The 13,173-nt window shown below is 39.1% G+C and overlaps 1 protein-coding gene across 2 annotated transcripts in view; it reads right to left on the bottom strand.

The window, feature by feature from the left end:
- The window catches only part of LOC126161801 (serine/threonine-protein kinase mTOR), a 276,188-nt gene that overhangs the window by 231,936 nt on the left and 31,079 nt on the right, over positions 1-13,173 (bottom strand). For both annotated transcript variants that reach the window (XM_049917889.1, XM_049917890.1), the window contains exons 5-6: positions 10,742-10,938; positions 3,809-4,007 (exon numbers count right to left, since the gene is read on the bottom strand). In XM_049917889.1, coding sequence (XP_049773846.1) covers positions 3,809-4,007; positions 10,742-10,938 — 396 coding nt within the window. The remainder of the gene's footprint in view (positions 1-3,808; positions 4,008-10,741; positions 10,939-13,173) is intronic.

Genomic DNA, 13,173 nt, shown 5'->3' with positions numbered 1-13,173 from the left:
GCTGTTGAAAGCTCGAGTTTTTTATTTGAAATGATGTAGCTTGTAAACCAAGAAGAGTTTATTCAGGTATCCCACCATGAAAGACTCTCGAGGACATAAGTGTCAATGAGTTGGAAACACATTCAACAAAGACACAATAGTTTCTTCTTGGGGCGTTAGTCCCACAAGGAATATAGAAAATCTTCTGTGAAGTCTGGAAAGCAGGACAGGGGAACTGGCAGAAGTAAAGCTTTGAGTCATAAACTTGGACAGCTCAGTCAGTAAAGGATTGCCCGCAAAGGTGAGGTCCTGGGTTTGAATTTTGTCCAACATACTGTTTGAAATTGCCAGGAATTTTCGGATCACACATTCTACTTCAGAATGGAAGATTCATTATGGAAGCTCGTGACAAGATTAATACACTGTTGCCTGAGAAGCTGCAAATCATGTTAACCCAGGATCCTGAGCAAATTAATTTTTTTAATGAATTTATGAATGAAAAAAAAGAAAAAAAGAAAGAAATGATCATATGGAACTGAAGGCTGGGAGTCCACATCTCGGGAAGTTAGACTAACGAGCTGAAGTCTTTTCAGTTGACATCACATTGGGCGACTTGTGTGTCAATGATGATGATGATGATGATGATGACACAGCACCCAGTCCTTGAGCAGAGGAAATCTCCGACCTGGCCGGGAATAAACTTGTGCTTGCTGCACGGCAGTCACACACACTAACCACTCAGCTACAGGTAGCAGACAAATTTATAAATGCACTTATAACTTTCAGAAGTATATCAGCTTGAGTCTCCATTTTTCTTTCTTAAAAATATGTACTAAACTTATCATGAATCAGTTCTACACCAACAATACCCACATCTCATTTTGAGTGCATGGCAGAGGGCACTTCCCACTGTACCACTTATTAGGGCTGCTTCTCAAAAATGGTTCAAATGGCTCTGAGCACTATGGGACTTAACATCTGTGGTCATCAGTCCCCTAGAACTTAGAACTACTTAAACCTAACTAACCTAAGGACATCACACACATCCATGCCCGAGGCAGGATTCGAACCTGTGACTGTAGCAGTCCCCCGGTTCCAGACTGAGTGCCTAGAACCGCTAGACCACCGCGGCTGGCGGCTGCTTCTCATTCCACTCACTTATGGAGCATAGGAAGAATGATAGCTTAAATGTCTCTGTGTTGGATTTAATGTGTTTAATCTTGTATTTGCATTCCTAATGGGAGCATATGTAGTTGGTTGAGCATATTCCTAGATTTCTCACTTAACACCGGAGAATCAACAAAAAATTTATTAAAAATTTCAGTCAAATGTTTTAAGAAATGATGTTTCTAAAATTAAAAAATAAACTAGATTACAAAAACATCTGACACACTTCATTTGCTGTACACAGTTCTGAGCATCATTCAACAACACATCAAATGTTTCTATAACCTATTTTTTTTTTTTTTTTTTTTTTTGAAGTGTCATTTAACAAAACATTTGACCAAATTTTTTCTATTTTTCTTTTCTTCTCTTTTTTATTTTCAAATTTTGATCAGTAAGCATGCTCTTGTCGGCACCTCATTAGATTTCATAGCATCTTCTGTACTGAAATCTTCTGAATATAGTACATGCTTCAAAGGAAGCTAATTTAAAAATCAAATACTAAACCAGTGCAACTTTTTATGCAAAATGACTACAGCTGGAGGAGATGAACTTTCTACAGTTAAATATAACACCAATGTAGCTTTTTATGAGCAGAATGGCAGGCCTTGAAGAGATGAACTTTTGGACACTTCATTTACATTGCTAGCAGCAGCTGTTTGTGTAATACATCAATTTCCTCTCAAACAACTACTTAAGTTTTTCTTCATTATGGTACCTGATTACTTTCAATCAATCAAATATTTTTCTTTGTGGAACTAAACCTCACACTAGTCAATAGAAGTAAACATCACACTGGTGAATTCAATTTCCCATTTCTCCATTTTCCACCCTTCGCTTGACAATGAAAACTGTGTAAAAATTCATTGTTTATTTTCCTCTCAAATCAAAAATTAAGTAGTAGTTTTTTGTTTTTTTTTATTTTTATTTATTTATTTTTGCATCAAACTAGACATCATCTGTTCAATTTGATGCCTTATTTATCTGTTTTACACTTTGGCTATGAAAAATCAGGCAAAAATTTTTCCTCAAATCAATAATTACTTGTTTCTGAATTATGCCGATTACTTTCAAGCAAATAACACTTATTTTTCCAAAGCTAGATCTCACACTGATCAATTCGTTATCCCATTTGTCAATTTCCCACTTTCCATTCAGCTGTGAAAATTCGGACAATATCCCATTGCATAATTCACAGGAAGCCTTATTTTTGCTCTGTTCTAACATTTTACCAAACGTTGTTCTCAATATTTGAGAGAAAGCCCAGTTCGTATCCATCTCCAAGAAGGTAGCAGTAGTAATCCCCAGATAACTATACATCAGTATCACTGACATCCATCTGTTGTAGAATCTTTAACATATTTTGAGTTCGAAACATAAAAAGGTAGTTCACTGTATTCCATTTCTTCCTCAACAAGGCTTTATTCTGTTCTGATAGCAAAATACACGAACAATATCAATTTATGTTTGACAATACTTTTAAAAACTTGATGGTATCTAAAAATGTAACAAACAGTGTAGTACTGTTAACAATGTGTTAACACAAACCCAAGTGTCACTAGTTTTCTCAAATGTTGGTAATTTGGATTGTGCATAAAGTTATGAAGGGCAGGCTGCTGAAATGAACAATCAATCTAACTTATCAAAACTTGTGCATTAGGTTCTTCATAATCATTTTGGTTCCTCCTACCTACAATGCAGAATTCATTCTCCAAATCATGTAATATTCGTCATCTTCAGAACAGTTACCATTTTCATCCAGAAGATCTTGTTCTGAGCTATTATTACAAGTGTTCCTGCATTTGTTAGTTTGACAAATGATATCTATGAGCCACATTACCTGAGTATTCCTATTTACATGTTTTTACACACATGTGAAAGGAGGAAGGATATGTACAACAGAAAACGGCAGTTGATGCTAAAACAAACAACCTTCAACATCACTGTTGCACACAACATTGGCATACGTGTGAGCTCAAATCTCACTAATTTTACCTTCATGGACTTTTCATGATATACAGGTTTCATTATATGAAACACAGAAACATGTTACACAGTAGTAACAAATAAAGAACTTCAACTGTCTCCTAGCCCTAAACAATGTGAGTAAGAAAAATCAAAAAACTATTGTCACAACTTACAAATTAATACATATTTCAATAATTCATAATAAACTGAAAGGGAATAATTTATTACCTACATATTGCAAGTTTAAGGCTAAAACTAATTGAATGTATGCAGTATGTTGGTCAGCGCCAATGTGTTAGCACATTAGAAGACCTATTCAATAAAAGCCATGAAATATTTTAATAATTAATCACATTAACAATTATGATACATAAATTTAAACAATGGAACTAAGGACAACAGTACAAGTGAAATGATGGTCCAAAGAATCATGAATGTCCTTCTTTTTTTTTTTTAGAGCATCATTACTTATAATTACCATGTATAGTTTCTGTTTAGTTTGGTACATACTGCAAAATATACAATGAATAAAATGGAGTGATTTATGAAACATGCTGTAGCATGCATTATTTTGTAGAAGTGCAATTGTTACAAAAAACGTTTCAGTTGGGAAGCAAATGGTCTGAAATGGGAAGCAAATGGTCTGAAATAAAAGTATACATATATTTTGGTTTAAAACAAACAAATAATCACTTACATTATTTTGAGGATTGGGTTGGCAGACAATTTTTTCCATCAGTCCTTCATAATTTCGTTCCCATTCAGCATTGCTACACCGCAAAAGTTCATTAAGGACAAGTAAGGAGCCATGAATTCTATCATCCCTGTTCACTCCCTTTTCTCTTGTGTATATATCTTCAAATCCAGTAATTGCCTCATCATAGCACTGTTTATACCTGAAAAACAAGAAACAAAAGACTGATAACTGTAAGACTGTCAATCAGTACAAATAATCATACTGGCAGTAGTTGCCGAACAGGTGGTACCGGCAAATGTTCTCGCCATTAGATTACTGCTAAAAGTTAAATTTGTCTGCAGAAGACATAGTAATTCTGTATCAAAAGGAAAAAATCACTCCATATAATTATAAAATTATGAAAGAACTGATGGCCTGTACTTCCATTCAGGAGGTAAAATATTTATATTTAGTACAGTAAAATCTCAGTTATCCATGAGTGGATTATCCACGGCCTATTATTTCTCCTTTAAGATGCTAAAAAAATTTCTTTTAGCTGGGAGTGATCATCAGTGAACAATGATATTGCCTTACAATACAAGTGTAGTAAACAATTTTCTGCTCGAACACCTCAAGCACTGGATGGCACTGTTATAGTGAACATTGTTCTGTTAATGCACAAACTGGAAATAATACAGAAACTCGAAAAAGGAAATGGTACAGATTTACAATGTGGATGACATTACAATCTGTGATATTTGTAAAAACAAAGAATCTGTGATATTTGGAAAAACAAAGACAAAATATTCAATCTCATTCATCTAAAGGGTAGTCAATGTGGAAGGTTATGAAAATGTCTACATACACAGAACTGGATAAATCCACGTAGAATGGTTTCAGCAGAAAACAGAAGAGAGCACACAAGAATGTGGCCCAATATGCAGCAGACCGGTCCAGTTTCTCTTCAAAATCTTTGGGATTGAAGTAGATTTAAATGCAACTTCAGAGTGAGTAACAAGATTCAAACAGCATCATGGCACCTGGGAGATTGCATGAGAAAATTTAAAGCTGGAGAAAATATACCACATGGATGAAACTGGGCTGTTTTGGAAGCTATAGCTTTTGAGAGAGAGCATAGTGCACCTGGCTATAAATCAAGGAAGGGAATGATAACTGTGTTGTGTCGTGCTAATGGTACAGGATCACATAAAGTTAAGTTTGATACAATAGGTAAAGCTAAAAAATCATGCTGTTTCAAAGGAAAAGATTGCACAATTTACCTGTCCATTATTTTCACAAGAAAGGGGCCTGGATGGACTGCACAATATTTCAAACATGGTTCCACAATTGCTTTGTGCCACAGTTGCAAGAACATTTTGTGGTGTCACCGCCAGACACCACACTTGCTAAGTGGTAGCTTAAATCGGCCGCGGTCCATTAGTACATGTCGGACCCGCGTGTCGCCGCCATCAGTACTTGCAGACCTAGCGCCACCACATGGCAGGTCTAGAAAGACGGACTAGCACTCGCCCCAGTTGTACGGACGACATTGCTAGCGACTAGACGTACGAAGCCTTCCTCTCATTTGCCGAGAGACAGTTAGAATAGCCTTCAGCTAAGTCCATGACTACGACCTAGCAAGGCGCAGTTAACCATATCTGGAGAGAGTCTTACTTGTATTCACCATGGAGATGTACCACACAGGAGAATAAAGTTGAGTATAAGAGAAGCTCCGTTCTTTTCTTTATAGCATTTATGAAGTATCCTGTTTCAGACTTAACGCAGGACGGCGTGAGTTGACGCGTGCCCTATTCGGCCCCTTCATAATAACACTGTGTCGGCACTTCTGTCGACACACATAACACATTTAATGTCAAAGGGTCTATCTGCAAGAGCTGCACCATTACTGAATGACGTACCGTTGCATCTGAACGAACTTGTTCTGAAATCGGATGACAAGATAATATCTGTAAAATATTTACCCCCTAATGTGACAGCTTTAATTCAGTCAATGGATCAGAGTGTCATTGCTGCCATGAAGAAAATATTGTAGAAGAAATCTGCTACAAAAACTTGTTGATGATGGCAACAATATTCAAAGATTTTGGAAACAACTGAACATGCTAGATGCAATTTACGAAATGTCAAAGGCATGGCATAAGGTAAAACAATCAACCACAGCCAAGTTGTGGATAAATATTAATCCCAAATTTGATGAAATCAGTGATTTCAGTGACAAAGAAGATAGCTCATTAGAAATGTTAGCTGCTGTTTTAAAAAGTACTCCAAGGTGTGAAACTGTCGATAACAAAAATAATTCTCATTAGTTTGACATGGACTGCACAGAACTAGGTCATGAGATATTAGTGACAGTGCTACTGTTCAGTGAGTACAAGGTGACTGACAGTGACATAGATGAGAACATTCTCCTCATTCCAGAAGCACTAATCAATTATGCATCAGCACTTCACTTCAATGGACCAAAGGGTTATTGGACTACCTGCAACAGCATGAAGATGCTCCCCTTTCTGACAAGCCAATGTTGCATTAGATTTATACTGCAATGTGTAAAAGACAAGCTACCTTACTGAGGCATAACCTAATTCAAGATTATTTTGTTTCAAAGAAGTGTAGTGTAAAGTGAAATTGGTTTGCACTCTATTCTTTGCAAGTACTGCATTTTCACAAATAATATGATGAATAAAGTAGAATTTATTATAAACATTAGTTAAGTGAGTTTAATTATGACATTGTAATTAATTTTACATTAATGTGTACTTCAACTGCAGGTTATTCATGGAATTTCATTATGCATGGGTTTCAAATCCCCAATTACTGTGGATAACCGAGAGTACACTGTACTGTCAATAGACGCGCATAAATATAGATGACACTATTGTAAGTTTTGTCCACTCAGTAGTTAAATAGCAAGTGTACCTAAGTATTATGTGGAGGATTCGAGTTCAATTCCCCGTGCTGCAACACACAAACGTAAATATATATGACACTATCGTAGTTTTTGACCACTCCAATAGCTATATGGTCAGTGTAACTGAGAGTTAGAGGGGGTGGATTTGAGTTCAATTTCCATGGCTGCAAGGGATTCTTTCGCAGTAGGAGAGCTAGAACGGGATGCACTCAGCCTCATGATGCCAATTGATGAGCTGCTTCAGTGACACGTAGCAGCGCCAAGGTCTGGTAAACTGACAATGGCAGGGAGAGAGAGATGCTGGCTCCTTGTTCCTCCATACCACATCTGAATGACTGAATGATGCCATTGGCAGAAGATGACACGGAGGACGGTCAATATTGAATGACTCAACAGGGCCAGTACATGGAGCTGGTATTGCAGCTTTTGGAGGTGTTAGTTCCTTACTTCTTGGGAGGGGAGGAGGACAGAGTGGAGGCATAGGTTGGGGGTGGTTAAAAATGGAAAGCAGCAAAGACAGAAAATTATCAAGAAAGAATATGTACAACTATAAGTACAAGATATGTATAAAAGAGTGTTACACAGATATTCATGGACCCAACATTGAAATTAATGGAATGAACATAGAACAGTACTGAGAAAACTGAGAGGATAAGTAAAGAAATAATCCTGTCTCCTTTTTATATTACTTTTACAATCACAAAACTATGTAAAAAAGAACAGCATTAATAAATATCCTTGGAAATCACAATCTACTTCTATATCTACACTCCACAGGCCTTCGAAGGGTATGTGACATAGGGTCTTTCTGGCAGCATTACCTTTCTTCCTCTTCCCAGTTCCATTCACAAATGGTGTGTAGAAAGAGTGACTGATTGATAGATTGTAAAACTCCATACATGTTCTAATCTCTCTGATTTTCTTGCTGAGGTTATTTTATGAAGCACATGTGGGAGGGAGTAATGTGCTCCCTGACTTTTCCCGGAACATACTCCCCCAGCATTTCAATAGTAAATGTTTTCGTGTTGTACAATGCCTCTCTTGTAGCATATGTCACTAGAGTTTCTGAGCATCTCTGTAACACCTGAATGACATTGTGATGAATGTGCTTCTCTTCATTCAATCTTCTCTGCTTCTTCAATTAATCCAATTCAGTAAACATCTTCTTTAATGGATATTTACATTGCTATAAGAGTCTTCCAGTCAGTCTCAAGCTGGCATCTGATTCTCTTAAAATTTGCTTTATGTCGTTGTTCCACTTTAGGTTACTCCTAGATATTTTGTGGTAGTTCCTGTTTTCAGTTATTTGTTGCAACAGTGTAATAGAATAGTAGTGGATCTATTTGTGCACAATGCATTATGTTGATTTACATTGAGTTTCAATTGCCAGTCCCTGTATCAATCATCAATCCTCTGTAAGGCTTCGATACAGTCTTTCGGTGTTGCTACCCTCCTACAGACAAATACATCATCTACGAAAAGCCTCTTGGTGCTTCCAGTCTTACCCACTATACCATTTATATGCATTGTAAACAGTAATGGCTCCATCATATTTCCTCTGGGTACTCCTGAAACTACTTGTACCTCTTTTCAATTTGTTTAGTTAATAATGACATGTTAAATTCTGTCCACAAGAAACCCTGAATCCAGCTCAAAATCTTGTCTGACACTTGGTAAACTTGTATTTTGTACACTAAACAACAGTGCTGAACTGTACTAAATGTCTTCCCGTAGTCAAGGAATATGGCATCAAATAAGGCACAACTGTCTATGTCACTCTTGGATCTCATGGATGAACAGAACTTTGCAAGATCTCTGCTTGCAGAAACCATGTTGACTTTTATAATGGAGACTACTGTTCCTCAAAAACATCATAATGTGTGGGCATAAAACCTGTTCTGCAATTCTACACAGACTGACATCAGCAATATAAGCCTATACTTATGCACTTCCGCCTTATTACCTTTAATTAAAATGGGAAAGCCTTGTGCATTTTTTTCTAACTGAATGGTAGCCTTCGTTTCTACAACAACCGATGATAAACTGCTACTAGAAGGGAAACAAATTCTACCGCTCAGTCTCTGTAGAGTCTAACAGGTTTCTCACTCACTTCAGATGCCTTTCCACTATTAAGTGGTTTTAGTTTATTTACTTTGAGACCACTTGTCAAAAACTGCCATTTCGGCATTAGTGCGAATATTGAAAGGAGGAACTGTGCTGGCGTAAGCACACCGGCCAGCAAAGATGTAGTGCAAAGATCAATAGTAGGCACTGGCTCAAGCTTGCCTATCATGAGAGAGGCCATAGGCACACTGACAAGCAACATGTTACCAACACCCTCTCGACAGCAACTATTTACGCCACCACCACTGACCGGAGGGCCTGACTAACTCACACTTCAGTTTGGTGTCTGTCAGTTTGATCGCAGAGCGGGTGTAGTTCATCTCAGGCTACAACAGTGGATAGCAACCAGACTTGGGACTAAAGTTTGTAATAGCAAGATTACCGATATTATCTGCAAGAGGGCTATTGCTGATGAGCTTGTATCACAACACATGGACTTTATTCCAATTAAGTTCATGTAAATAAAGAACTGTATTAATCCACATGTGCATTTGTGTTGTAGAAAGAGGATCCAGCCACCCATAACAAAATCCTCTTCCTTGTTTCCTTGGTACAAGACCCTACAGGAACCACATTATGATCTTCCACTATAAAGCAGTTTCGGAAGATGGAATTAAGTATTGTGACTTTGTCTGTCATCTTCTGTTTTTGTTGCAATGTGACCACTGAGCAACAGAACAGGTAGTTTTGATCTGTTTACGAGACTTATGTAACACTGAAACTTCTTAAACTAATGGCACAATAGATGATCTACTCTCACAAAGTTACACAATTCTAATCATGTCAGGTGGAAGGTGGCACACTGGGCTGAAATTGTCACTCTGTGAAGTTTCCTTGTGCAACTGTTGCTGTGCAATGAGCTATGGTCTATTTCTTTTATTTTGTGGCAATTGTCACTGGATGACCTGTCCCACTAAGTTGTTTCTATCACAAGTAGCACAGCAGCCACAAGATTTACTGTGCTGTACTATACTTTGTTTGTTTGTGTGGTAATACCTGAAAACTGTGTAGTAAGTATCATCCTAAGACAATTTCTTAAAAGAAAGAACACAACACAGTGCTGACCTACAGTCAGTTACGAGTGTATGGTCCGTTATTTATTTGCATGTGTTCTTAAAGTCAAAGCATTACATGAATAATGTGACATACATTTACCTGTCGTGTACGTCCCTTACAGTATGGGTTACTGGAGTACATAAATTGTCGGGAATGTTACATGTTACAAATTGTACAACTGTCGGTTTTATACATGTGAATGGCATTATCACTCTGTACATGTTACTTATCCTTATATTTTTAGTCTCCAATTTTAGAGTGGAACACTTCTGACACAATGTTTCCACATAAATTCTTTACTACCTTACATAACTTAAATAACACTGTAATACATTGTGTGTGTGTGTGTGTGTGTGTGTGTGTGTGTGTGTGTGTGTGTGTGTGAGAGAGAGAGAGAGAGAGAGAGTTAGAGAGTTAGAGAGAGAGAGATAGAGAGAGAGAGAGTTAGAGAGAGAGAGAGAGAGAACATTCCATAGAACTGAAAGATTTCACTGGTTTCCATGTATGAATCAGAACATTTTATATATGTATGATGCAGCATACAGGAGCGCACACACACACACACACACACACACACACACACACACACACACACACCCGCGCGCGCGCACGCACACACACACACACACACGCACGCGCACACACACACACACACACACACACACACACACACACACACAGAGGCAGAGAGACAGTAGGTAATGTGAGGCGAGAAGCATGTTTTAATTTGTTATGTAGCATGGCGTCCCACATTTAGACACCATCAAAAACAACTGGAGCCACAGTCACACATAAAAATTGATTTAATTAGTTGATACATCAATTGAACATAACTGATAACTTACCACAATGGTTTCTGGGTTTGTTTAGCTGTTTCACGCTGTGTAGTCACGACAAGTGCAGCCCTGAGTGCCTCTACAGCCCCTTCGCGAATAACTGCTTTTGAATCACGAATAGCATTAAAGATGAGATCAAAGAATTGCTGAACTTGTTGAAAGAAGTATGTTGGCATAGAAACAGCCAGTTCCCTCAGTACTAAAACCTGCAAATTTAAGACATGTGTATCACAACAGCTCATTGGAGATACATTTAAAAATTACACACTGATGCATCAGGAAAATAAGGTTGTATATAGTAAGTCACTAGAAGTTTACAGTAACAGAGAAAAACCCAAAGCTTTATCTTTGGGTTCACAGTTATGAGAGAACTCAGGCTGACATAACGAAATCTCATGTATGAGACAACCTAAGATAAACTGGTAACTTATATCTATACTCTTCGATCTTTATTATGGTGTGTTGTGGACGGTAACTTGGGTACCACCGTCATTTCCAACCTTCCTGTTCCAGTTACAAATGGCGCACGGTACTGTTGGTAAGCCTCCATTTGGCCTTGAATCTCTCTATTTTTATCTTAATGGTATGCTTCCAGATGTTAAGCCGAATTGTTGTTCCCATCTTAGCCACCATATTTTGACATTCCACCTGTTGTCTTCTTCAAGTTGTGCTGTTGTGTGTACTCACTGGAAGCATACCATTAATCAATCACGCCCAGAAAATCTGAGAGATCACATCACTTCACTCTACAGGCAGGTGTTCCACAATGTACACAAGTTGGATAAGCTGTGCCACAAGAAAGGTTGTCTTCTCAGTATGCTAACCTTCCTAATCCCATGTCAAGATAAATAAGTCATAAGTAAAAAAGCATCAAAGGATGTAGCAGATGCTGAGAGTCAAAACTGACTATAAACAGTGGCATCAAACAGTCAACAGTTCACTGCTTGGTTGGAGTCCAGGCAGCAAGTACACATAACACCATTTTTCGCAGCACTTGAAGGAAAAAAACTGACTCAGTTTTCAACATATTGTGTGATGTGTTGGCAGAAGAGCCAACACCGTGTTGCTAAAGGAGGCCGAAATGCACGCGTTTAAGCTCACGCAGACTGGCGTGAGGTCTGGAACAAGGTAAAGTAGTTGAGTCTAGTAAGAAAAGAACGTAGTTGCTGGAATACTTAACTTTAATCCATAATTGGAGAACATCGCTCTTGATGATACAGTAATTACAATCTCAATATAAACTGGTAATGGCGCCTTGCTAGGTCGTAGCAAATGACGTAGCTGAAGGCTATGCTAACTATCGTCTCGGCAAATGAGAGCGTAATTGTCAGTGAACCCTTCCTATCAAAGTCTGCTGAACAACTGGGGTGAGTGCTAGGACGTCTCTCTAGACCTGCCGTGTGGTGGCGCTCGGTCTGCAATCACTGACAGTGGCGACACGCGGGTCCGTCGTATACTATCGGACCGCGGCCGATTTAAAGGCTACCACCTAGCAAGTGTGGTGTCTGGCGGTGACACCACATTGTGCATAAAATGGGAATAATTTCAAAGTGATGTTATTTACCTTTCTGATTCATTTTATTAAAAGTCTTCCGAAGCCCTATTAAACTCTGACTCTAATACTGTGTCCTCTGTGTCTTCCATACCGACTCCCTTTTCTACACTCCTGGAAATTGAAATAAGAACACCGTGAATTCATTGTCCCAGGAAGGGGAAACTTTATTGACACATTCCTGGGGTCAGATACATCACATGATCACACTGACAGAACCACAGGCACATAGACACAGGCAACAGAGCATGCACAATGTCGGCACTAGTACAGTGTATAACCACCTTTCGCAGCAATGCAGGCTGCTATTCTCCCATGGAGACGATCGTAGAGATGCTGGATGCAGTCCTGTGGAACGGCTTGCCATGCCATTTCCACCTGGCGCCTCAGTTGGACCAGCGTTCGTGCTGGACGTGCAGACCGCGTGAGACGACGCTTCATCCAGTCCCAAACATGCTCAATGGGGGACAGATCCGGAGATCTTGCTGGCCAGGGTAGTTGATTTACACCTTCTAGAGCACGTTGGGTGGCACGGGATACATGCAGACGTGCATTGTCCTGTTGGAACAGCAAGTTCCCTTGCCGGTCTAGGAATGGTAGAACGGTGGGTTCGATGACGGTTTGGATGTACCGTGCACTATTCAGTGTCCCCTCGACGATCACCAGTGGTGTACGGCCAGTGTAGGAGATCGCTCCCCACACCATGATGCCGGGTGTTGGCCCTGTGTGCCTCAGTCGTATGCAGTCCTGATTGTGGCGCTCACCTGCACGGCGCCAAACATGCATACGACCATCATTGGCACCAAGGCAGAAGCGACTCTCATCGCTGAAGACGACACGTCTCCATTCGTCCCTCCATTCACGCCTGTCGCGACACCACTGGAGGCGG

This window comes from Schistocerca cancellata, chromosome 2, assembly GCF_023864275.1.
Source record: "Schistocerca cancellata isolate TAMUIC-IGC-003103 chromosome 2, iqSchCanc2.1, whole genome shotgun sequence".
Lineage (NCBI taxonomy): Eukaryota > Metazoa > Arthropoda > Insecta > Orthoptera > Acrididae > Schistocerca > Schistocerca cancellata.
Note: the sequence above shows the minus strand (reverse complement) of the source record. Positions and strands in the feature narration are given on the sequence as shown.